Source organism: Bufo gargarizans, chromosome 11 (genome assembly GCF_014858855.1).
Source record: "Bufo gargarizans isolate SCDJY-AF-19 chromosome 11, ASM1485885v1, whole genome shotgun sequence".
NCBI classification, from domain to species: domain Eukaryota; kingdom Metazoa; phylum Chordata; class Amphibia; order Anura; family Bufonidae; genus Bufo; species Bufo gargarizans.
Genome location: NC_058090.1, coordinates 43,699,524 through 43,724,648, shown reverse-complemented (window position 1 = coordinate 43,724,648; position 25,125 = coordinate 43,699,524). Strand labels below are relative to the sequence as shown.

General features: G+C 46.4%; 1 protein-coding gene across 2 annotated transcripts in view; it reads left to right on the top strand.

Annotated features, from left to right (window-relative positions):
- The window catches only part of RGS6 (regulator of G protein signaling 6), a 437,580-nt gene that overhangs the window by 56,114 nt on the left and 356,341 nt on the right, over positions 1–25,125 (top strand). For both annotated transcript variants that reach the window (XM_044271952.1, XM_044271951.1), the window contains exon 2: positions 22,136–22,237. In XM_044271952.1, the coding sequence (XP_044127887.1) occupies positions 22,157–22,237 (81 nt within the window). In that variant the 5' untranslated portion in view covers positions 22,136–22,156. The remainder of the gene's footprint in view (positions 1–22,135; positions 22,238–25,125) is intronic.

Here is a 25,125-nt window from a genome sequence, read left to right as displayed (position 1 = left end):
GCTGACAGACTTCTTTTAATTGTAGAACTGAAGAAAGGGACCGGCACTCCAAATCGCTGGTGCAGTAGGTATTTATTGGTCACATAACACAGTATTAGTAGCTAATACTGTGTTATGTGACCAATAAACACTTACTGCACCAGCGATTTGGAGTGCCGGTCCTTTCTTCAGTTGTTTTCCTGGGATAGCGACCCACTGACCGGGCACCCTTCCAACACAGTGCCGACCGACACGGACTTAATATTCTTTTAATTGTAGTCACATCAAAATTTATACTATTTTTACTATGTTAAAAGGGAAATGTATCACATCATATTTTTTCTACTTACACTACACCAGCCACACGGATTATAGAAACCTGTAGTCTTTTGATGGTCATTTTGGCTCCTATGGGAGAGTTGTCTAGACATGTTTTATGACTTGTGCAGAGTTCAGTGTACAAGGAGACGGTGAACTGTGACCATCCATCACCTATTGTGAATGATATGATCCTGTGTTATCTACATATAGCTGGTACATTTCATTGTAATTCTTCCTGGGATGATAATGAGATGAGTGCTGAGAAATGATCATCTCTACAGAGCAGTAAACTTATAAATAATGACATAAAAAAACACCAAAAATTCCTAAGAAAATGTCTTTAATGTAAAAACTTGATTTCAACATGTCTTTTTCTGATGACAATTTCTTTAATGCTATGCTCCCTTATGCTCTGTTACCACTGTGTGAAGTTCATCCAATATAGCAACCATCTTATATTTGTAGTCCGTCAAGAAAAGTAATGTATGTATGTACGTTTCTTTGGGAATGTAGGACATTATATCCGGCCAGGAACTTAGTAACACAAATACTTTTGTTCATTTTTGCATTGGGCGTCTGTTTATTGAGCATGTCAGGTCAGGAGATTAGTACAACACTCGGTACCACTGATAATTTCTTCAGTCGCACTCTTATGCATAAAAGAGTCGGCTTAATTCCTTGCACTATCAGTCTCATGCCAGAACCTTACTCCTGAACAGTTTCAGGGCTCCTTGAAGAACTGCCAACCAGTTAATCCTTTTTTTTTCTCTCTGAGGCATCTAACTGTTATTAAACCCATTCCACCAGGGTTTCTACACATATTTGATTTCACAATGACTTTGATCATGACTGACCTGAAATTGAAAGTCTGCTTCAAAGAACCTGTGGGAAGAAAGCCCAACAATGGAGAATTAGTGAGAATCTTTCCTAGAGGAGGCAGAAAAGTTCTAGAAATGACAGTGCTCTGCCTCTTATTCATTGAAAAATGCATATCCTCTGATGAAATGCCTTTCAACATACCAGTCACCATCAAATTTACTTTTGCTTACTTAGCTTATGGTCTTATTATACTGTATTATGATCTAAATCTGATGGTTTTGCACACCTGCCTGCCATATACTTACAATATGTAGTCTAATACCTACAAATGAGCATAAGTTCAGCCCAACTCCCTTATAAATATATATTCTTGGATTAGCTAAATATGCATGCTTATTTCTATAGGAAATACATAGGACAAGCCACTTCTAGATACCTCTCACAACGCTTATTTCCTGGGGGCAACAAAGAATGATGCCTATTGAAATCACCCATGCCTGAGCCTTGTTCCCCTGCACCCCCTGGCAGATATTTGGGAGACATCGTAGCTGACAACACACATATTATGGGGGACTTATGAAGTCCTGCAAAACAGAATTGTGGTTTCAAAAAGTTGCAAAAGGGGGTTTTCACAATATTTTGGGCATACATGCTCAAATATTTGCAACATTTTGTGATTTACACCACTAACTCTAGTTATGAAAAGTGAGCTTGGTTAGCTGTGTTAATGAGGTGTAGGCAGGCTCTGATTGGCTCACAGGAGAATAGGTGAATCCTATGATGGGCCCTTGACAAAGGTGGGCCCCCAGTCCTCCAGCTCAGCATCTTAACCAGCCTATATCCATATAAACAATTGGGTAGATTATAAAAACTTGACACAACTTCTAGATACAGAAGAAGGCCAACTATTATCCTCTTACCCCAGGAACCTGCCTTCTCGAAGTTGTTGCAGGGACCCCATAATCAATCATTCTGAGCTTCTTATTGCTGCCCACCACTATGTGATCAGGGAGTATTAGCATGTAGCTTCATAGTGGGCCCCCAGAATAAAGTATACTGGTGGGCCTTAGGCACTCCAGTCCAACACTGGGTGTAGGTCATACTTAAGAAATAAAAAAAATCTCACAAATATCTCAAGTTCACTATCGAAAAGGGGTGGCATAAACTAGAGTAACATCCCTAGACATATTTAAAACTGCACCTAACTAATAAAACAGCTAAATTTGGTGCAAATAATAGCAATGCAGACTCCAGCAAAACTTGCTTCAAAAATGTACCTCGTAATAAATTACCTCCTATAGTTACACTTGATCTGGTAAAAGTAGGCTAGATCCACCAACATTTATTTAATAGACATGCAGAAGCCCAGGAGGATTAAGTGGAGGATGGGAGTGGTAGTTGTGGCTCTGAAGTTGGTGGTAGTACTCATGGTGGTGATCCCCACTCTTGTGCTCCCCAGGACCATGCAGTGTCTGGAGGGCGCACTCCTTCTTCCCTCAGGGCACATCCTCGTATTGGGGCTCCTGGCTGGTGTTGGTTGGGATGCCTTTGATGATGGATGATTTGCTGGGTGCAAGGCAGGACTGATGGATAGTGGAGACAATGATCAGGCCCACTAGGTGTAATAAATAAGGTCTTTCATGAATAAGTGGATGATAGCGGTAATAGTACAAATAGCTGCAAAAGGCACAATTCCACAGTATGTCACAGCACAACGTTCTTTCAGTAACAGCATATGGACAGCAACAATGATGGTGGTTATAGTACTCCCTCTCTCTAAAGACACTTTGCAGTCTCGAAGCGGAATCATAGGCTTGCAATAAGTTATGTCCTTCTGTAGTTCCTGGACTGAGGGGTGCAGAAATTTAGAAATGGGTGACCAATCTGTCTTAGAGGGTGGTAGGGTATTTTATCCCCTTCCATGGCAACAAAGCCTTTATGCTTTACACAAGCACAATACCTTGCTGTCTGAACGTTGCATGGTCTTGTGAGTTCTAGACCTTCTTTGATGTCTGGTCTTTTGGGAGTACTTTAGTAGTAGGGTTACTTCCAAAGCAATTGTAGGCTCAGAGATTAGGGTTCTCTTAACTTGGGCCTAGTTGTGCAACAGCTGTAACACACAGTGGTATAACTAGAAATGACTAGAACCCACAGCAAATTTTTGAGCAGATCCTGCCCCCCAGCAACTTCTTAGCAACCCCATTCCTCCGTGCATCCCCCACTCCTGTGGCTAGTTAAGGTCACTCTCTCAGACGAGGCCCGGAAGCCCCTACTTCCGTTTTCTGCAGTATCACTGTATAGAATGTCGCTGTGTAATACTGTTAAGATGACCCTGAAAATAAAATATTTTAGTCCTCCTCCTGGGTGGGCCCCTTCTAAGTTCGGACTCCAAAGCAGCTGCTTCCCCTATAGCTACACCCATGGTAATGTGCATCTCCTCCCTTGCATTGCTCAGATTAGACTCACTCAACACTAACTAGTCAGGGGGCAGACCTGGTCCATCCTCTGACAACCTAGCACAATTTGCCAACTTCTTAACCACATATTGTCCATACAATGCCATTAAGTGCATGTACATAACAAATTACAACATTTAACTCAACAAACATTGCATTAACTTTGTCAATGGCAATTAACACGTTGCAGTAGTCCTTATCGAGTAATCCATATATGGCCAGCAATATTTATTTTATAAATGTGCACCGTTCATGTTTGCAGCTTGTCAGGGATTTCAGAAGGTGGCTATGGACTTTGGTTTATATTGACTATCACATCTCTAAAAAAAAAAACGTGACATGAAATGGGTGATGGTGAAATTGGTGATGGATGACCTGGGTAGTTGTCTTACTGTACTTTTGGCCAAAGCCACCACAAGCATACATAACACATGTATTCAGCTAAGAGCAAGAACAAGCTACTGGAGTTTCTATCAAATTTGACAGCAAGAGGAGTGCAGCATGCAGAGCTGGTCTTGCCATCAAAAGTACAGAAGCCTCACTGGAACTCAGTCAACCCCCATTGTAAGTCTTTGTGGTCTGTCACCTTTGGGGTCTGTTTGAGGTAATCATTGCGCATATTGTCATTTTGGGCCTCGCATAACTTTGATATAGGGCTTATGTAATATTAATGCTTTGGTTTACAATTTGTATTCATTACAGTGGCCAAAACAATATTTATTGCAAACACAGTATAAACAGTTGAAAGGTTTTGACTAGTACATCTGCCAATTTTGACAAGAAAAGGTATTCATTTATTAAATTCATGGCATATAACTGCAGGAGAATGATCCTGCAAGATTTACCATACATTCAGAAATCTAACTGGAAATGTGACAGCAAGTCATACACTCAGGCATCTACAATGCTCTTTAACAACAGCCTATGCACTATGGCAAAAAAAAGTAGCTGGAGTGCTTCTTTTATGGTAAGCAATACTAATAAGAGTTTAGGGGGGTATTTATCATTCCACCCCCAAGCCAGTATTTTAGGGTAAGAAAGTCACAAACACCTTGTTTACAACTTTCTAAAGTGCTGGTCTATGATAAGTCTTTTTTGCATAAAAAAGTGCATTAATTAAAAGAAACTCTATCAAACTGTCCTGGGAATCGAGCCTTCACACATAGGTTTTCTGTGGGGGTTTTCTGCACCTTTGTTTTTTTTTGTGACATTTTTTGCACTAGCATTTTGTGGTGCAGGGATAGACAATGTTTTCTGATTCCATACCAACAAATTTGGTAGTTTGGTTGACTTACTGTGAGACAGATTTTTATTCCAGAATTGTGGTGCAATTTTGGCACCTTTAGGCCATAGCCCTTTTCTGAGAGGCTCCACCATTTTCTGCTAAACCCTATCCCTTGCTGAGGATGTCAGAAAAAAAAGTGTAGAAACCCTAGATGCGCCACTTTTTTTATGCAGACACATTAGTAAAAACCACAGCAAAAAACACGGGTGCAAAAAAGCGCAAGCACTTTTTCTGGCATGACCTTGAAGCAGCCTGACATGAGTGAGCCCCTGTATAAGCCATAAAAAGAAATAAAAATTGTAGCTCAGGGAATCAGCTCTGTTCTTGAGGGATATATATATATATATATATATATATATATATATATATATATATTTTTTTTTATAACGCATAACCATAACATTTTAAGTGCACTTGTGGGATCAATATAAAGGTAATTTATTCAGTCTTTAGTAGCTATTTGACTTCATCCACAAAATTTCCATTAAATAATTTTTGTTGACATGGAAATGTTGAATTTCTGTTTTAATGCATCAGTGGGTGGTGTATTAACATTGGCTAAATGGTTCCCATACAGGAAGAGCAGCAATAATAAATGAGTAACCTTGCAAAAATATAAAGACATCTAATCACTCAAAGCCCTGCCCCCCAAAAAAGAAGGCTATAAATGCCTAAAAATAAAAAAAATCAATACTGCATGCTGATTCATAACAATATATGACAAGCTAGTGGTTTCACTCAACCTTCCTGATCTAATCGGATAGCTGAAACACTGACCTACAAAACAAATGATTTAGTTTTAATATATACTTTGTATAAAAAATACACAGCATTTGTGTTAAACCAAGACATGTGGCACAACTTCTTCTTATGGCCACGTTCAAGGTAATCCATTAGTCTGTTTCGAAAGCAAGTACTGCAGGATAGATGGCTTGTGTTGGTGTCCAGTAGTCTTCAAGCCATGCCACAGGTTCTTAATTGGTTCTCTAGCTGAGAGAAACAGGTTTTCCTCAAGAACTGCCCAGTATTTACTTCCATCCATCTTAACTTCAATCTTGACCAGTTTTTCAATCCCTGTCGATGATCCTGTCACCGCCACTTCTGTGAAAAGGTCTGGCAGACGTTCTTCTCTACCTCTTGTATGATGTTCTTTGTTTTGGTTTCACTTTCTCATCTCCTTTACTTCTGCCAGGTGTCACTTATTTAGACATAATCGTCTTCCTTTATATTCCCTCCCATACTGCCTCACTTTGCGGTTTATACTACTTCCTGGATGAAGTGTTCACTGCTAGTGGCTGCGTCTGCTGTTTGCTCAGATAAGTCCTTTACTTTATTGTGTTTGCTTGCTGGCTTGATTCTAGGTGACCCTGACTCCCTCGGTATTAAGTGCAGGGAGCCGGTGGTCGTGTCCCCTCACTATTATAGGGTTTTCAGGTGTCACAAAGGCTTAGGTACGTGGGCATGCAATCGTCTACCATCGAGATCCTTGTATGTGCATAGCAGTCAGGGAGAGCTCTTAGGGTTTTATAGGGCTCACCTAATAGCTCCTTAGTTTGGGATCAAGCCAGTCGCTCGTTCATTTATAAGTTCCAGCTATCTGCAAATCTCATCCATGACAGATCCATCCCCACGGCATAATGCTGTCACTATTATGCTTTCCTGTGGGAATGGTGTTCTTGGGGTGATGGGAAGTGTTGTTTGCTACACTTAAAGCATTTCCCATGATGGCCAAGAGTCTATGACCGTAGAACCTCCTTTCATATGTTTGGGGAGTCTGCCTCATGCTGCTTGGCAAACTCCAAACAGGTTTTCTTATTATTTCTTTAATCAATATCTTTTTTCTGGTATACATCTGGTATGTCACTGTCCATGTTGTGGGACTATTTGTGCACTTCTAGTAATTATTTCTTGGCGGCAAATATGAGCTGAAGGTTTTTCAGGTTCGCCTGCCATTAAAATGAATGGGACCCGCCGTGAACTTGGGGTTCGCGAACATTTGATTGCGTTCGCGAACCGTCCTGGCAGATGTTCGTCCATCACTACTCCTGAAGGAGGAATGTCAGGAAGAAGGGGGGGGGGGAGAATAATTGTCATGTGGGAGCGTACGATTCTGCTTCATGCTGAATCTGATGATGGACAAGGCATATCATCCAGCTTTTCCAGACTCCTGAGAGGCAGTACTGCTGGTCATCAGGGTGAACTAAGAACACGGCTCAGCCCGTAGAGCTCATGTATGAGCAGCGCTGACCCCGTGTATCCTGTGCCCGCACCCAGGCTGTAATAAAGGTGGGGGACTGGGGACATGATATACATATAAGTTTATCATGAACTCACACCCATTTAAATATTCTGGCGTCTGCTTATTTGTATCTCCCAGCTGTAAACTAGTGACAACATCTGACAACCGCAGCAGAATCTGTGATCACCGACTCTGAGAATGTTTCCTATCACCCATTCAATAGTTTTCATATTGGGGTAAGTTCCCAAGAGCGCCCTATGCCCCAACTTCGCCTTCTCCCTATAACTGTGACTTATAGCAGCCGCTCATCTCATAACGCTCCAGTACTGATAGAACCTCCAGAAAATCTGTTGCCAACTTGCCATTATGTGAGATAAATTACGGGGGTCATTTATTATTAATAGTTTAGTACCTCCATGTATCTCACATTAATAGTACGTGACCCCATCACAATGTACATTTAAAGGGGTTATCCAATTTTACAAACAGCCCCCACTATGTGCTGGGCCCCTCACAGGTAATATACTTACCCCCCTCCCCGCTCCTGATCCCCGCACCGCCGCTGCTGCTTCCGGTTTCGGGGGGGGGGGGGGGGGGTAGCGGCCAATGCTAGGGATGTTAGGGAGGCTCGTCCCTATCTCCGCCTGCCATTGGCTGCTTCCCTCGAACACTGGATGTTTTTATCCGTGTACAGGGAGAAGCAGCAGCGTGTCATGGTCTTACCTTCTTACTGTTCTCCTTCGTTTGACATGTGCTGGCGGCCATCTTGGTTTCTGGGTTTCTTGTAGCCTCCCACCCTGCGGCTTCTCCTTCCCACTGGGAGGAGCTGGATGCCTAGCTCATATATATAGGAGGTCTGTGGCTTCAGTTCCTTGCTTGGTCCTCCTGTGTTCACATGCTTCTAAGACTGCTGCTGCTTCTGGTTCCTGATCCTGGCCTCGTCTGACTACCCCGTTGGTTCCTGATCCTGGCTTCGTCTGACTACCCTGCTGGTTCCTGATCCAGGCTTCGTCTGACTACCCTTCTGGTTCCTGACCTCTGTCTACGCAAGACCCTGCTTCGGTTTAGCCATCCGTTTGGACTTTTGCTTACAGCTTGATTTTCAATAAAGCCTTCTTATTTCCACTATCTCTTGTTGTACGTCTGGTTCATGGTTCCATGACATTAGGACCAAGCCATGAATTTTGACGGTACAGGGCCATCCTCGCTACTTACGCTGGTTGCCAGACTTGATCAGCAGGATCACCTGTTGGGTCGGTTCGCTGTGGCGTTGCAAACCCTGCTTGAACGCACGGCTCATTTCGCTTCCGTTGCCGATGGGTCGGTTGTCGCTCCTGGGCCCGCTCCTACTGCCGCTCCGGTTGTTGCGCCAGAGTCTACCCCGACACCTGTTGCTGCGCCTGCGGTGTCTCGGGGTATGACCGGTTCTGCCCCCCTTCCACAGCGCTTTGGGGGAGAGCCAACTCAGTGCCGAGGTTTCCTTAACCAGGTGGGCATTTATTTCGAGTTGCTGCCACATGCCTTTCCTACTGAGAGATCAAAGGTGGGCTTCTTGATCTCGCTGCTCTCGGACAAGGCCTTGGCCTGGGCCAGCCCTTTATGGGAGAACAACAATCCGGTGGTTGCCGAGTTTTCCGGTTTTGTTGCTTCTCTTCGGAAGGTATTCGATGTGCCGGCTCGTGCTGCCTCTGCTGCGAAGCTCCTTATGTCCATCAGACAGGGTTCACGATCTGTAGCTGAATACGCCATTGAGTTTCGTACCCTGGCAGCAGAGGTGTCATGGAACCATGAACCAGACGTACAACAGAGATGAGTGGAAATAAGAAGGCTTTATTGGAAATCAAGCCGTAGCAAAAGTCCAAACGGATGGCTAAACCGAAGCAGGGTCTTGCGTAGACAGAGGTCAGGAACCAGGAGGGTGGTCAGACGAAGCCAGGATCAGGAACCAACGGGGTAGTCAGACGAAGCCAGGATCAGGAACCAACGGGGTAGTCAGACGAAGCCAGAATCAGGAACCAACGGGGTAGTCAGACGAGGCCAGGATCAGGAACCAGAAGCAGCAGCAGTCTTAGAAGCATGTGAACACAGGAGGACCAAGCAAGGAACTGAAGCCACAGACCTTCTATATATATGAGCTAGGCATCCAGCTCCTCCCAGTGGGAAGGAGAAGCCGCAGGGTGGGAGGCTACAAGAAACCCAGAAACCAAGATGGCCGCCAGCACATGTCAAACGAAGGTAAGACCATGACAGTACCTCCCCCTCAAGGGCCCCTCCTCCGCGGAGTAAGGAACGGTTTCTGAGGGAAGCGTGCGTGGAAGGCTCGGAGCAAAGCAGGAGCATGGACATCTGCGGAGGGAACCCAGGAACGCTCCTCTGGACCATAACCACGCCAATGGACCAAAAACTGCAACCGACCACGGACCAGGCGTGAGTCAAGGATATTGCTCACCTCATATTCCTCATGATTGCCCACTTGGACCGGACGGGGCCGAGGAACCGAGGAAGTGAAACGATTACACACCAACGGCTTCAACAGGGAGACATGAAACACGTTGGAGATCCGCATGCCAGGAGGAAGCGCAAGGGCATAGGCTACCGGGTTTACCCTGCGAAGCACTCGGAAGGGACCAACAAAGCGAGGCGCCAGCTTGGGAGTGGGCACTCGAAGGTTGAGGTTGCGGGTGGACAACCATACACGGTCTCCGACCTGGTAGGAAGGAGCGGGCGCTCGTCTGCGATCAGCCTGGAGTCTCTGGCGCTGCGCAGAGACCTGAAGGGACCTCTGGATCTGTACCCAAGAAGCACGTAGGACGGAAAGGTGATCCTCCACAGCCGGAGTATCCTGGGGAGAGAATACCTCCGGTAACACGGCAGGTTGGAACCCATAATTGGCCATGAAGGGAGACGTCCCAGAGGAAGAGTTCACCGCCGTGTTCCTGGCAAACTCAGCCCAAGGCAGGAGGTCTGGGCACAAACGGAGCATGCCGCTACATATGCGGCGATGTCGGAACGTAGAGAAGGCCACCAGAACAGACGTGAAACAGCCCAGGACAGCTGGTTCTTTCCAGGATGCCCCGCGGCCTTGGAGTTATGGTAGGTTCGCAACAACCGAGTGCGCAACTCCTCAGGCACAAAACACCTGCCGTTGGGTCTCCCAGAGGGAGCACCAGATTGAGCCGCCAAAATCTGCTCACCCAGGGGAGAGGTCAGGCTGGTGCGAATGGCGGCCAGGATCTGATTCGGAGGTATGACCGAAGTCGGAATCGACTCCTCCCCGGACAGCTCGGAGTACTGCCGTGATAAGGCATCCGCTCTGATGTTCTTGGAACCGGGTAGGTAGGAGACCACGTAATTAAAACGTGACAAGAACAGAGCCCATCTGGCCTGACGTGGTGTCAATCTCTTGGCCTCAGAAAGGTAGGTCAGATTCTTGTGGTCCGTCAGGATGAGAACCGGAACCACCGAGCCCTCGAGCAAGTGCCTCCATTCTTTAAGGGCCTGCACGATGGCCAATAACTCCCTGTCACCAATCTGATAGTTGCACTCCGCGGAAGACAGTTTCCGGGAGTAAAACCCACAGGGAAGCAGAGGACCCTCTGGTGTTCTACGCTGAGACAGAAGGGCGCCTACTCCCGTCTCAGACGCGTCCACCTCGAGGACAAAGGGCAACCCAGGGTTGGGATGCGACAGAATCGGAGCCGACACAAAGGCGGACTTTAGAGCCTCAAAAGCTCGGATGGCCTCGAGCGGCCAGACCTGGAAATTACTGCCCTTCCTGGTCAGATCCGTGAGAGGCTTGGCTAGCATGGAAAAGTCCCTGATGAACTTCCGATAATAATTGGCGAAGCCCAAAAAGCGCTGCAGGGCACGGAGACCACTGGGCTGGGGCCACTGTAAGACAGCCGAAACCTTCTCAGGATCCATGGAGAACCCCTCAGCGGAAATGATGTAACCTAAGAAGGTTACCTGGGATCGGTGAAATTCGCATTTCTCAAGCTTACCGAACAGCCTGTTCTCTCGTAACCGTTGCAACACTCGTCTGACATCCATAATGTGGGCCTCCATGGATTCAGAATATACCAAGATGTCATCCAAATAGACCACCACACACTGCTGCAACAGGTCACGGAAAACATTGTTGATGAATTCCTGGAAGACTGCGGGCGCATTGCACAACCCAAAGGGCATAACCAAGGATTCATAATGACCGGTCCCGGTGTTAAACGCGGTCTTCCACTCATCGCCCGCCTTGATCCTTACCAGGTTATATGCCGCCCTCAGGTCGAGTTTGGTAAAGACCGTGGCCCCTTTGAGGCGATCGAACAGCTCGGAAATCAAGGGTATCGGGTAAGCGTTCTTGATCGTGATGCGATTGAGACCCCTGTAATCGATGCAAGGCCTCAACTCACCGCCCTTCTTTTTCACAAAGAAAAATCCAGCCCCTGCCGGGGACGAGGATTTGCGAATGTGTCCGCGTGAAAGCGCCTCCCTCACGTACTCCTCCATGGCCTCATTCTCCGCTACCGACAGTGGATAGACTTTGCCACGAGGAGGAACGGCACCGGATTGTAACTCTATGGCACAATCGTATGGGCGGTGCGGAGGTAGGGCAACCGCGCGCACCTTATCGAATACATCCCGGTACTCTTCGTATTCAGGAGGCAACAGAGAGTCCGAGGAAGTACACAGCAACTTGACAGGCCCATGGATGCAACTAACCCCACACTGCGGTGACCACGAGAGGATCTCGACCGATCTCCAATCGAAAGTCGGATTATGCTTCTGGAGCCAGGGGTACCCCAAGACCACCGAGTAGTGTGGAGACGAAATCACCTGGAGACAGACCGACTCTCTGTGAACGGCACCAATGGCTATCCCCACTGGAAGGGTCTCATGAGTCACGTGTGGCGGCAGAAGGGGTCTGCCGTCTATCGCCTCAAGAGCCAGTGGAGAACCTCGAGGCTGCAGAGGAATGGAATTGGCGGCAACGAACACTCTATCAATGAACAAACCACCAGCACCAGAGTCCACCAACGCCTGGGTCGTCACCGAGCCCCCGACCCAGGAGAGGACAACCGTTATCAGTGGTTTGTCAACACGGGAAACCGGGGACGAGGAGACTCCACCCAAGATCTGCCCCCGACAGGACCTCAGGTGCGAGCGTTCTCCCGGACGGTTCGGACATGCCAACCGAAAATGCCCACCGAGACCACAGTACATGCATCGGCCCTCGCGTCTCCGGAGTGCCCTCTCCCCCTCGGACAGGCGAGCAAACCCCCGTTGCATGGGTTCACCCCCAGACAAGTCATCCCCAGGAGGCGTGGGAGGAGAGGGAGGCACGGGTGGGACAGCAAACGTAGGCGCCAATCTGTTAGGAGACCTCCGCAGGCTCTCCTTAAAGGAAGGTCTCTCCCTGAGTCTGGTGTCAATCAAAATCAGGAAAGAAATAAGAGACTCGAGCTCCACTGGTAGGTCCTTAGCTGCAACCTCATCCTTTAAGGCATCCGAGAGACCATGAGAGAAAGCAGCGACCAGAGCCTCATTATTCCAGCCCACCTCTGCTGCCAGGGTACGAAACTCAATGGCGTATTCAGCTACGGATCGTGAACCCTGTCTGATGGACATAAGGAGCTTCGCAGCAGAGGCAGCACGAGCCGGCACATCGAATACCTTCCGAAGAGAAGCAACAAAACCGGAAAACTCGGCAACCACCGGATTGTTGTTCTCCCATAAAGGGCTGGCCCAGGCCAAGGCCTTGTCCGAGAGCAGCGAGATCAAGAAGCCCACCTTTGATCTCTCAGTAGGAAAGGCATGTGGCAGCAACTCGAAATAAATGCCCACCTGGTTAAGGAAACCTCGGCACTGAGTTGGCTCTCCCCCAAAGCGCTGTGGAAGGGGGGCAGAACCGGTCATACCCCGAGACACCGCAGGCGCAGCAACAGGTGTCGGGGTAGACTCTGGCGCAACAACCGGGGCGGCAGTAGGAGCGGGCTTAGGAGCGACAACCGACCCATCGGCAACGGAAGCGAAATGAGCCGTGCGTTCAAGCAGGGTTTGCAACGCCACAGCGAACCGACCCAACAGGTGATCCTGCTGATCAAGTCTGGCAACCAGCGTAGGTAGCGAGGATGGCCCTGTACCGTCAGAATTCATGGCTTGGTCCTAATGTCATGGAACCATGAACCAGACGTACAACAGAGATGAGTGGAAATAAGAAGGCTTTATTGGAAATCAAGCCGTAGCAAAAGTCCAAACGGATGGCTAAACCGAAGCAGGGTCTTGCGTAGACAGAGGTCAGGAACCAGGAGGGTGGTCAGACGAAGCCAGGATCAGGAACCAACGGGGTAGTCAGACGAAGCCAGGATCAGGAACCAACGGGGTAGTCAGACGAAGCCAGGATCAGGAACCAACGGGGTAGTCAGACGAGGCCAGGATCAGGAACCAGAAGCAGCAGCAGTCTTAGAAGCATGTGAACACAGGAGGACCAAGCAAGGAACTGAAGCCACAGACCTTCTATATATATGAGCTAGGCATCCAGCTCCTCCCAGTGGGAAGGAGAAGCCGCAGGGTGGGAGGCTACAAGAAACCCAGAAACCAAGATGGCCGCCAGCACATGTCAAACGAAGGTAAGACCATGACAAGAGGTGGGCTGGAATAATGAGGCTCTGGTCGCTGCTTTCTCTCATGGTCTCTCGGATGCCTTGAAGGATGAGGTTGCAGCTAAGGACCTACCAGTGGAGCTCGAGTCTCTTATTTCTTTCCTGATTTTGATTGACACCAGACTCAGGGAGAGACCTTCCTTTAAGGAGAGCCTGCGGAGGTCTTCTAACAGATTGGCGCCTACGTTTGCTGTCCCACCCGTGCCTCCCTCTCCTCCCACGCCTCCTGGGGATGACTTGTCTGGGGGTGAACCCATGCAGCTGGGGTTTGCTCGCCTGTCCGAGGGGGAGAGGGTACTCAGGAGACGCGAGGGCCGATGCATGTACTGTGGTCTCGGTGGGCATTTTCGGTTGGCATGTCCGAACCGTCCGGGAAACGCTCGCACCTGAGATCCTGTCGGGGGCAGATCTTGGGTGGAGTCTCCTCGTCCCCGGTTTCCCGTGTTGACAAACCACTGATCACTGTTGTCCTCTCCTGGGTCGGGGGTTCGGTGACGACCCAGGCGTTGGTGGACTCTGGTGCTGGTGGTTTGTTCATTGATAGTGTGTTCGCTGCCGCCAATTCCATTCCTCTGCAGCCTCGAGGTTCCCCACTGGCTCTTGAGGCGATAGACGGCAGACCCCTTCTGCCGCCACACGTGACTCATGAGACCCTTCCAGTGGGGATAGCCATTGGTGCCGTTCACAGAGAGTCGGTCTGTCTCCAGGTGATTTCGTCTCCACACTACTCGGTGGTCTTGGGGTACCCCTGGCTCCAGAAGCATAATCCGACTTTCGATTGGAGATCGGCCGAGATCCTCTCGTGGTCACCGCAGTGTGGGGCTAGTTGCATCCATGGGCCTGTCAAGTTGCTGTGTACTTCCTCGGACTCTCTGTTGCCTCCTGAATACGAAGAGTACCGGGATGTATTCGATAAGGTGCGCGCGGTTGCCCTACCTCCGCACCGCCCATACGATTGTGCCATAGAGTTACAATCTGGTGCCGTTCCTCCTCGTGGCAAAGTCTATCCACTGTCGGTAGCGGAGAATGAGGCCATGGAGGAGTACGTGAGGGAGGCGCTTTCACGCGGACACATTCGCAAATCCTCGTCCCCGGCAGGGGCTGGATTTTTCTTTGGGAAAAAGAAGGGCGGTGAGTTGAGGCCTTGCATCGATTACAGGGGTCTCAATCGCATCACGATCAAGAACGCTTACCCGATACCCTTGATTTCCGAGCTGTTCGATCGCCTCAAAGGGGCCACGGTCTTTACCAAACTCGACCTGAGGGCGGCATATAACCTGGTAAGGATCAAGGCGGGCGATGAGTGGAAGACCGCGTTTAACACCGGGACCGGTCATTATGAATCCTTGGTTATGCCCTTTGGGTTGTGCAATGCGCCCGCAGTCTTCCAGGAATTCATCAACGATGTTTTCCGTGACCTGTTGCAGCAGTGTGTGGTGGTCTATTTGGATGACATCTTGGTATATTCTGAATCCATGGAGGCCCACATTATGGATGTCAGACGAGTGTTGCAACGGTTACGAGAGAACAGGCTGTTCGGTAAGCTTGAGAAATGCGAATTTCACCGATCCCAGGTAACCTTCTTAGGTTACATCATTTCCGCTGAGGGGTTCTCCATGGATCCTGAGAAGGTTTTGGCTGTCTTACAGTGGCCCCAGCCCAGTGGTCTCCGTGCCCTGCAGCGCTTTTTGGGCTTCGCCAATTATTATCGGAAGTTCATCAGGGACTTTTCTATGCTAGCCAAGCCTCTCACGGATCTGACCAGGAAGGGCAGTAATTTCCAGGTCTTGCCGCTCGAGGCCATCCGAGCTTTTGAGGCTCTAAAGTCCGCCTTTGTGTCGGCTCCGATTCTGTCGCATCCCAACCCTGGGTTGCCCTTTGTCCTCGAGGTGGACGCGTCTGAGACGGGAGTAGGCGCCCTTCTGTCTCAGCGTAGAACACCAGAGGGTCCTCTGCTTCCTTGTGGGTTTTACTCCCGGAAACTGTCTTCCACGGAGTGCAACTATCAGATTGGTGACAGGGAGTTATTGGCCATCGTGCAGGCCCTTAAAGAATGGAGGCACTTGCTCGAGGGTTCGGTGGTTCCGGTTCTCATCCTGACGGACCACAAGAATCTGACCTACCTTTCTGAGGCCAAGAGATTGACACCACGTCAGGCCAGATGGGCTCTGTTCTTGTCACGTTTTAATTACGTGGTCTCCTACCTACCCGGTTCCAAGAACATCAGAGCGGATGCCTTATCACGGCAGTACTCCGAGCTGTCCGGGGAGGAGTCGATTCCGACTTCGGTCATACCTCCGAATCAGATCCTGGCCGCCATTCGCACCAGCCTGACCTCTCCCCTGGGTGAGCAGATTTTGGCGGCTCAATCTGGTGCTCCCTCTGGGAGACCCAACGGCAGGTGTTTTGTGCCTGAGGAGTTGCGCACTCGGTTGTTGCGAACCTACCATAACTCCAAGGCCGTGGGGCATCCTGGAAAGAATCAGCTGTCCTGGGCTGTTTCACGTCTGTTCTGGTGGCCTTCTCTACGTTCCGACATCGCCACATATGTAGCGGCATGCTCCGTTTGTGCCCAGAGTAAGTCCCCTCGGCACCTTCCGTTGGGCCTTTTGCAACCCATAGCCACCGGGGAGCGCCCATGGTCACACCTGGGGATGGATTTCATTGTGGACCTCCCTGCATCCCGAGGCCATACGGTCATTCTCATGATTGTGGATCGGTTTTCCAAAATGTGCCACTGTGTTCCTCTCAAGAAGTTACCCTCTGCACAAGAGTTGGCCACGATTTTCACCAGGGAGGTCTTCCGGTTGCACGGTTTGCCCAAGGAGATTGTGTCGGATCGGGGGAGTCAGTTTGTGTCCAGGTTCTGGCACGCCTTTTGCTCCCAGTTGGGGATTCATCTCTCTTTCTCCTCGGCCTACCACCCTCAGTCCAATGGGGCCGCAGAACGATCCAATCAGGCCTTGGAGCAATTCCTTCGTTGCTATGTCTCCGATCACCAAGACAATTGGGTTGACCTCCTGCCTTGGGCTGAGTTTGCCAGGAACACGGCGGTGAACTCTTCCTCTGGGACGTCTCCCTTCATGACCAATTATGGATTCCAACCTGCAGTGTTACCGGAGGTATTCTCTCCCCAGGATATTCCGGCTGTGGAGGATGACCTTTCCGTCCTACGTGCTTCTTGGGTACAGATCCAGAGGTCCCTTGAGGTCTCTGCGCAGCGCCAGAGACTCCAGGCTGATCGCAGATGAGCGCCCGCTCCTTCCTACCAGGTCGGAGACCGTGTATGGTTGTCCACCCGCAACCTCAACCTTCGAGTGCCCACTCCCAAGCTGGCGCCTCGCTTTGTTGGTCCCTTCCGAGTGCTTCGCAGGGTAAACCCGGTAGCCTATGCCCTTGCGCTTCCTCCTGGCATGCGGATCTCCAACGTGTTTCATGTCTCCCTGTTGAAGCCATTGGTGTGTAATCGTTTCACTTCCTCGGTTCCTCGGCCCCGTCCGGTCCAAGTGGGCAATCGTGAGGAATATGAGGTGAGCAATATCCTGGACTCACGCCTGGTCCGCGGTCAGTTGCAGTTTTTGGTCCATTGGCGTGGTTATGGTCCAGAGGAGCGTTCCTGGGTTCCCTCCGCAGATGTCCATGCTCCTGCTTTGCTCCAAGCCTTCCACGCACGCTTCCCTCAGAAACCGTTCCTTACTCCGCGGAGGAGGGGCCCTTGAGGGGGAGGTACTGTCATGGTCTTACCTTCTTACTGCTCTCCTTCGTTTGACATGTGCTGGCGGCCATCTTGGTTTCTGGGTTTCTTGTAGCCTCCCACCCTGCGGCTTCTCCTTCCCACTGGGAGGAGCTGGATGCCTAGCTCATATATATAGGAGGTCTGTGGCTTCAGTTCCTTGCTTGGTCCTCCTGTGTTCACATGCTTCTAAGACTGCTGCTGCTTCTGGTTCCTGATCCTGGCCTCGTCTGACTACCCCGTTGGTTCCTGATCCTGGCTTCGTCTGACTACCCTGCTGGTTCCTGATCCAGGCTTCGTCTGACTACCCTTCTGGTTCCTGACCTCTGTCTACGCAAGACCCTGCTTCGGTTTAGCCATCCGTTTGGACTTTTGCTTACAGCTTGATTTTCAATAAAGCCTTCTTATTTCCACTATCTCTTGTTGTACGTCTGGTTCATGGTTCCATGACACAGCGGTGGTGCGGGGATCGGGAGCAGGGTAATTATATTACCTGTGAGGGGCCCGGCACATGGGGGGGGGGGCTGTTTGTGAAATTGCATAACCCCTTTAAACAATAGAAGGATTTTATATTTTTGTGTTTTTTTTGTTATGTTTTTTTGTGTGGTATCAATTTGGTATTGAGTATAAAGTCAAAATGCTAGTATTGTGACATCCCTAATATGCACTCACAGCTTTTCATTTTTTTTTTCCTTACTTTTAAAACAATGGCCCAGATTTACTAACCCTAAATATGGCGTAATCTTAGACCGGCTTTCTAGACCTGCACCAGATTTATCACAGGGCCTCAGGCTGGATGATACATCTGGTGCAGGGATAGACACTTTTGTCTTGGCTTAGGGCTCATTCACACGACCATATGAATGAGTCTGCATTCATTCAGCAATTTTGCGGAACGGGTGCGGACCCATTTATTTCAATGGGACCGTAAAAGATAAGGACAGCACACAGTGTGCTGTTCGCATCCATGGTTCCGCAAAACAGTACGGTCGTGTGAATGTAGCCTAATGTGTATGGACAGCTTTTTTCTTATAGGAGTAATTTTGGGCTACGATTTTTCAATTGGTCTCTATTAAAACTTTTCAGAAGTTTTTGTCCTATGGGGATAAATTTCAGCCTAGCTGCAGAGCATCTTAGTTTCAGTTCTACACTGAGTCCCGTTATCTTCCTGTTCTGATAGCAACAAACGGTATAGCCCGTATCTCTGAATTACTGACTTGGGCTACTCTTACATCTGCGCTTTCTCTTTCCACTATTGAGATCCGTCATAGGATCTCAATAGCGGGGGAAAACACTTCCGTTTTGTCCCCATTCATTGTCAAACAGACAATAGCGGAAAAGGAAAGCGCAAGGGTGAAAGTAGCCTTAAGCCTTTAACTACACTTAGCATGGCCCTCCAGTTGAAGTTCTATTGTCCATTGTCTCAGCAATACATTTGTTTTGGTAGAGCCCTGCTTTTCCATTTTCTGTGCCCCGTACATTGTGTTTTTTCTTTCGGTTCATAGTTAATGCTGTGCACGGCAGAGTATATAGTTTTAAAAAGCAGATAACAAAAAGGGTAACCCGTCTTCTCACTATTTTCTTCATAGCACTGTAATCTACATTCAGATATTTATTCGATGCATGACATATTGGTTTTATAAATGTAAAATTTGATGCAAAAAGCTTACTTCTATTGTGCACCATTTTCCAATTATTTGATTGCAGCTAACAACGAAACAATTGATATTTTTATTCTGGTTGCCATGGCTTTTCTTTATATTTCTTTTTTTGTTTCTTGATTTCTACATGATTACTAGAACCTCATGTATATAATATATAAGTGTAGATTTTTATGACTATAATATACTAGAAGAAATACAGTAATGGAGTAATACAGTACTTGCACATAATTGTACATAAATATAACTCATAAAGAAGCACTCAAGGAATATTTTGGAGATCTAATGCTAACCAGCAATCCTCTAGCAGTGTAATTTGATTCATCCTTAGATCAGTTGCATCCATGCGTTTTGAACTCTATCATTATGGACAGCCGTATCATGTGATCCCAGTTTGACCGCCAGTCCAGAGCTTGCGCTCCTGTGTAAACAGGATGTCGGTCTCTCCTGTGTGGCTTACTTCCTGTGAACCACAGTATTACATCATACACTATTATTCCATCCTGCCAGCTATCCATCCACAACCTCAATACCATGATGAGCATTTTAATATCAGCTTTCTCAAGTTGGCGGTAAAACGCACAAGTGGTGGTCATTTTTATTATGGGTCATTATTTTTTTCATGTGGGTTGATAAAAAAAAAGTCTACTTGGGTTTTCTATACGTATTGTATGTGTTTGTAGCTTTGGGATGTGTGTACATGCACTCCTGTAGCTGATTGTTTGTACTATAGTACTGTGTGTATTGTACCTTTTATACCACTTCTGGGCTTATTTGAGCTAATAAAGTATTGCCTAGTATAACCCATGACTACTAACTCTTTATTGTTTTAATAGTTTTTAGGTTTTTTATGCTTGTGATGACATTTTGTAGATAGCTATTTTCAGGGTATTTTAAACTATTACCTGTGTAGCTAGCTTATTACTGAAGAGCTTACAACCCTTTCAAGAGCAATAAACTAAAACATATAAACTGATTTACAGTAAGTGCTGCATTTGTCTAGGTCATAAAAGGTCATATGTTTGTTACATTGCATTTTCTAGTGTCAGTAATTGTGTATCACTGACAAAATATAAATGACTATCGGGGAGGTGACCACGTGATAAAATAAGGCACAAACATAGAAACACTAAACCGTCTGGGCTGTTTTATTGCCTACATCTGTCAACATACTTCAGGCAGTATATAAATCCGTGTACGTGATGTGCCTGACAAGTTGACAGTTTAGAGCTCATTTACGGACAGACGAGCCTCTTTTCTTTAGATTGATGATTTTGCCCTTTAATTTACCAAATGAATGTACAAACCGGATTCCAAAAAAGTTGGGACACTATACAAATCGTGAATAAAAACTGAATGCAATGATGTGGAGGTGCCAACTTCTAATATTTTATTCAGAATAGAACCTAAATCACGGAACAAAAGTTTAAACTGAGAAAATGTACCATTTTAAGGGAAAAATATGTTGAATCAGAATTTCATGGTGTCAACAAATCCCCAAAAAGTTGGGACAAGGCCATTTTCACCACTGTGTGGCATCTCCCCTTCTTCTTACAACACTCAACAGACGTCTGGGGACCGAGGAGACCAGTTTCTCAAGTTTAGAAATAGGAATGCTCTCCCATTCTTGTCTAATACAGGCCTCTAACTGTTCAATCGTCTTGGGCCTTCTTTGTTGCACCTTCCTCTTTATGATGCGCCAAATGTTCTCTATAGGTGAAAGATCTGGACTGCAGACTGGCCATTTCAGTACCCGGATCCTTCTCCTACGCAGCCATGATGTTGTGATTGATGCAGAATGTGGTCTGCATTATCTTGTTGAAAAATGTAAGGTCTTCCCTGAAAGAGATGACGTCTGGATGGGAGCATATGTTGTTCTAGAACCTGAATATATTTTTCTGCATTGATGGTGCCTTTCCAGACATGCAAGCTGCCCATGCCACACGCACTCATGCAACCCCATACCATCAGAGATGCAGGCTTCTGAACTGAGTGTTGATAATCACTTGGGTTGTCCTTGTCCTCTTTGGTCCGGATGACATGGCGTCCCAGATTTCCAAAAAGAACTTCGAATCGTGACTCGTCTGACCACAGAACAGTCTTCCATTTTGCCAGACTCCATTTTAAATGATCCCTGGCCCAGTGAAAACGCCTGAGCTTGTGGATCTTGCTTAGAAATGGCTTCTTCTTTGCACTGTAGAGTTTCAGCTGGTAACGGCGGATGGCACGGTGGATTGTGTTCACTGACAATGGTTTCTGGAAGTATTCCTGAGCCCATTCTGTGATTTCCTTTGCAGTAACATTCCTGTTTGTGGTGCAGTGTCGTTTAAGGGCCCGGAGATCACGGGCATCCAGTATGGTTTTACGGCCTTGACCCTTACGCACAGAGATTGTTCCAGATTCTCTGAATCTTCGGATGATGTTATGCACAGTTGATGATGATAGATGCAAAGTCTTAGCAATTTTTCGCTGGGTAACACCTTTCCGATATTGCTCCACTATCTTTCTGCGCAACATTGTGGGAATTGGTGATCCTCTACCCATCTTGGCTTCTGAGAGACACTGCCACTCTGAGAAGCTCTTTTTATACCCAATCATGTTGCCAATTGACCTAATTAGTGTTAATTGGTCTTCCAGCTCTTCATTATGCTCAAATTTACTTTTTCCAGCCTCTTATTGCTACTTGTCCCAACTTTTTTGGGATTTGTTGACACTGTGAAAATTTGAATCAACGTATTTTTCCTTTAAAATTATACATTTACTCGGATTAAACGTTTGATCTGTCATCTACGTTCTATTACAAATAAAATATTGACATTTGCCATCTCCACATCATTGCATTCAGTTTTTATTCACGATTTGTATAGTGTCCCAACTTTTTGGGAATCCGGTTTGTACTATTTTGTCTTGACATCTGTCAAATGTAATAAATACACAATTTTCTTCAACTTTTCTAATTTGCACTTTTGTATTTTTATTCCAGTGTCTGTGAGAAATCCCAGTCATGGCTCAGTCTTCTGATGCAAGTGTCGTTGGAGTTACAGATCCTGAGGACAACACCCCTAACATGATTGTCTACAGAAAAGTAAGGCTTTTTCTTTGCAGTATTTGAGGTGGCTGGAATATGTAGTGAAATAAGAGACATTGACATCTCCCTCTGTAATGTAACACACTGAAGCCAACTCTGCACAGGCATTGAGCCAGCAAGAGATGAACAAGTATTCTGAGCACAGTGCTGTGCTATATAGAATATAGACTGTAACCAGGGGTGCACCACTAATTAGGCCAGGTGAGCACCAGGTAGGGACAAGAAGGGGGCAGCGGAAGGGCTATGGGCAATGAGCACGTTTATTGTGGCAATGGGGTTAGGTTAAGAAATTGGCATTGGGGGGCGGGGGCGCCGTTTGAGACAGCAGAAAGGCTAGGTGCACCCCTGACTGTAACCAACTGTATATGAAAACGACAATGAAAGCTGAACATAGGTCTAATTCTAGGCCAAAGCTCAAAATTAATTCTACTTGGCTTCAAATATTCATTAATTTCTATGCCAGTTTTGAAGCTCACCTATTGTTTCAACTAAACCACAATTTAAAGGGATGCTCCACTTTGGGCAATCTTGACTTTTTAATAAGATAATCACAGAGTATCTCTTGAGGTCTTTAGTGATCTGCTATCATCTGTGGAGGAAACTGGCAATAAGCGTTCACTTTTCCTGCAGTGCCATCACAGGAGAAACTAAGCATTGCACAGTTCTCATTCAAACCAATAGGTTGTCAGTGTAATGTTGGACAGAACAGTTCATCTATATGGAGAAGACGCTCTTTGTAACCACTCTCCCATCTGGCCAAGATTTGAGGACTCGCCAGTCTTTAAAGTGGACATATCCATTAAGCATGAGCTTGCCATCACAATGGAGCTTGACTGTCATGAGCCACTTGGGAGTCAGTAACGTAAAAACTACAAATGTAAATTACAATGACGATATAATAACTGTCTGCACGGATATGGGCCTGGAATTTTTTGAGAAATACACGAGGTAAAACCACCAATTCCTGCACATATTGAGGGAGATTTTAAAAAAAAAAGTGTAACATTAGATAATACATTTTTTCTCTGTTATCCCTTTTTCCGATTTATGGAAAATATGCCTTTTAAGAATCTGGTGCAAAGATCTAGCACCATTTTGGGGAATTTTATAACATTTTTATGCCGTAAAATGCTTTATGAGTCCGCCTTATTGCGTGGATTATAAATCCATTTCATAATCCCTGATACTGGAAGACATTTACAGCTGCAGGAAATAGACATCAAAACATAATATGTCGTTAGGGGCTGTTTCCCCTTCTAGAAACTCTAGCAATTTTTGCAAAAAATAAAAATAAAAATAAAAAAGATATATGGCAAGTTATTACCACCGTAGACTAACTGGAAGCTATGATGTTTTATCCCCTTATTACCACGAAGTTTTTCATTTTCAAAAGCCTTCTGCTGTCAAATCAAAGAGTTAGGGTGCGTAATGAATCTTTAAATTTCCTGTAGTCATGACAGTTTACACGGCCACATCAGAAAACACCAGAGATGTTTTAAAAGTCAGCATCTAATGCAATGCCCTATTTTCTCTCCAGTGAAGTTCTCACTTTTTGTAGAGCATATTTTCACTGCTACTTTATGGCATTTTAGAATCTACATTAACACTTTCAGATCTCTTTAATACTCTGTTTTTAGGTTATCGTTATTAGTATCAATACCATTTTTTTTCTTCTTTACAGAAAACAGGGAAAGTAGTTTGTAATGGTTATTTTATCGATTTTCCCTTTCCCTTTAGCCATAACAATGCTGAGTAGTTATTTAGTAATCTGTCGACATTATCCCCATCCAATAAATACACTTTCTGCTGAGTGTTCAGATGTACCTTTTATGCTTACTAGTTTACTTAGGTTAATTAGGTACAGTAGTTGGAATTTATCTTTCTTCATGAAGCAGAAAAGAAATTTGGAGCGATAGAGCCCTCCAGTTTAGCGCTCTCTGCTTAATTCTAAAGCCAACCTTAAAGCTTGCTTAATGGCTGTGTTTCTTTGTACAATCATAACTGTGAAGGAAAAGTTAGGTTTGGGCTTCCCTATTGTTTCTTTCAGCCATAATATTCCCTCTTTCAGCTGCACGGCTAGATGCATTTCACTCAGAAGCAGAGGGTGTCTCTCTTCTGTAGAATCTGCCAGCACTGTACTTCTGTGACATCCTTTCCCTTACTTCTCACCAAGTTTGTTTGCAGCTCTGGAGCTCACAGATTAGATAACAAGGGATAAATCACACTTGCAGGCACTTTGGAGGACCCTGTGATGTTCAGAAGCAGTGTAGAAGCAGTTCTTTTTATCAGGCTCACAATTTCAGCTGACCCTGACATGCCCCCACTTCCTCTCAGCTGTCTTCTGAGTCATTGTTAGTGGACTGCAACTTAGGTGGAAGCGAGACCCCTAGTGGACATGACTTTATAGCTTTTTTTCAGGTGTATACAGGCAGATTTTCTAAATGAAGTGATTCAGAAATTTGCTAGATACACCATTCTCTATTAAATGAAATTCTGTGAAAGTACAGTGACTTTTTAAAGGGAATGGTGTAATCTATGTTTAGTTCGTTTTAGTATTATTTAAGTTTATAGATGAAAAATAAAGTGTTTGATATTTTTTTAAATGTTGTGGCTACTTATATTTTTATTTACTTTACCGGAGGTGGCCATATTGGAGACATACACTTTGTTTCTTGTATAGACAGTGCAGCTCAGCACGTGCACTATATGGCAGTTAAAATAAATAGAAGTCATTTGGCAGCGAAATGTTCTCGATTTTTACAGTCTCTAGGAAGTGATGGGGAAAAAAAGCCTCTTCACCAGAGACTATGGAGTTGCAAACACATCTGTATGTATTATCTGGGGGAGAAAACAGAACTGGATCGCACATCCACAATGCTATGCTT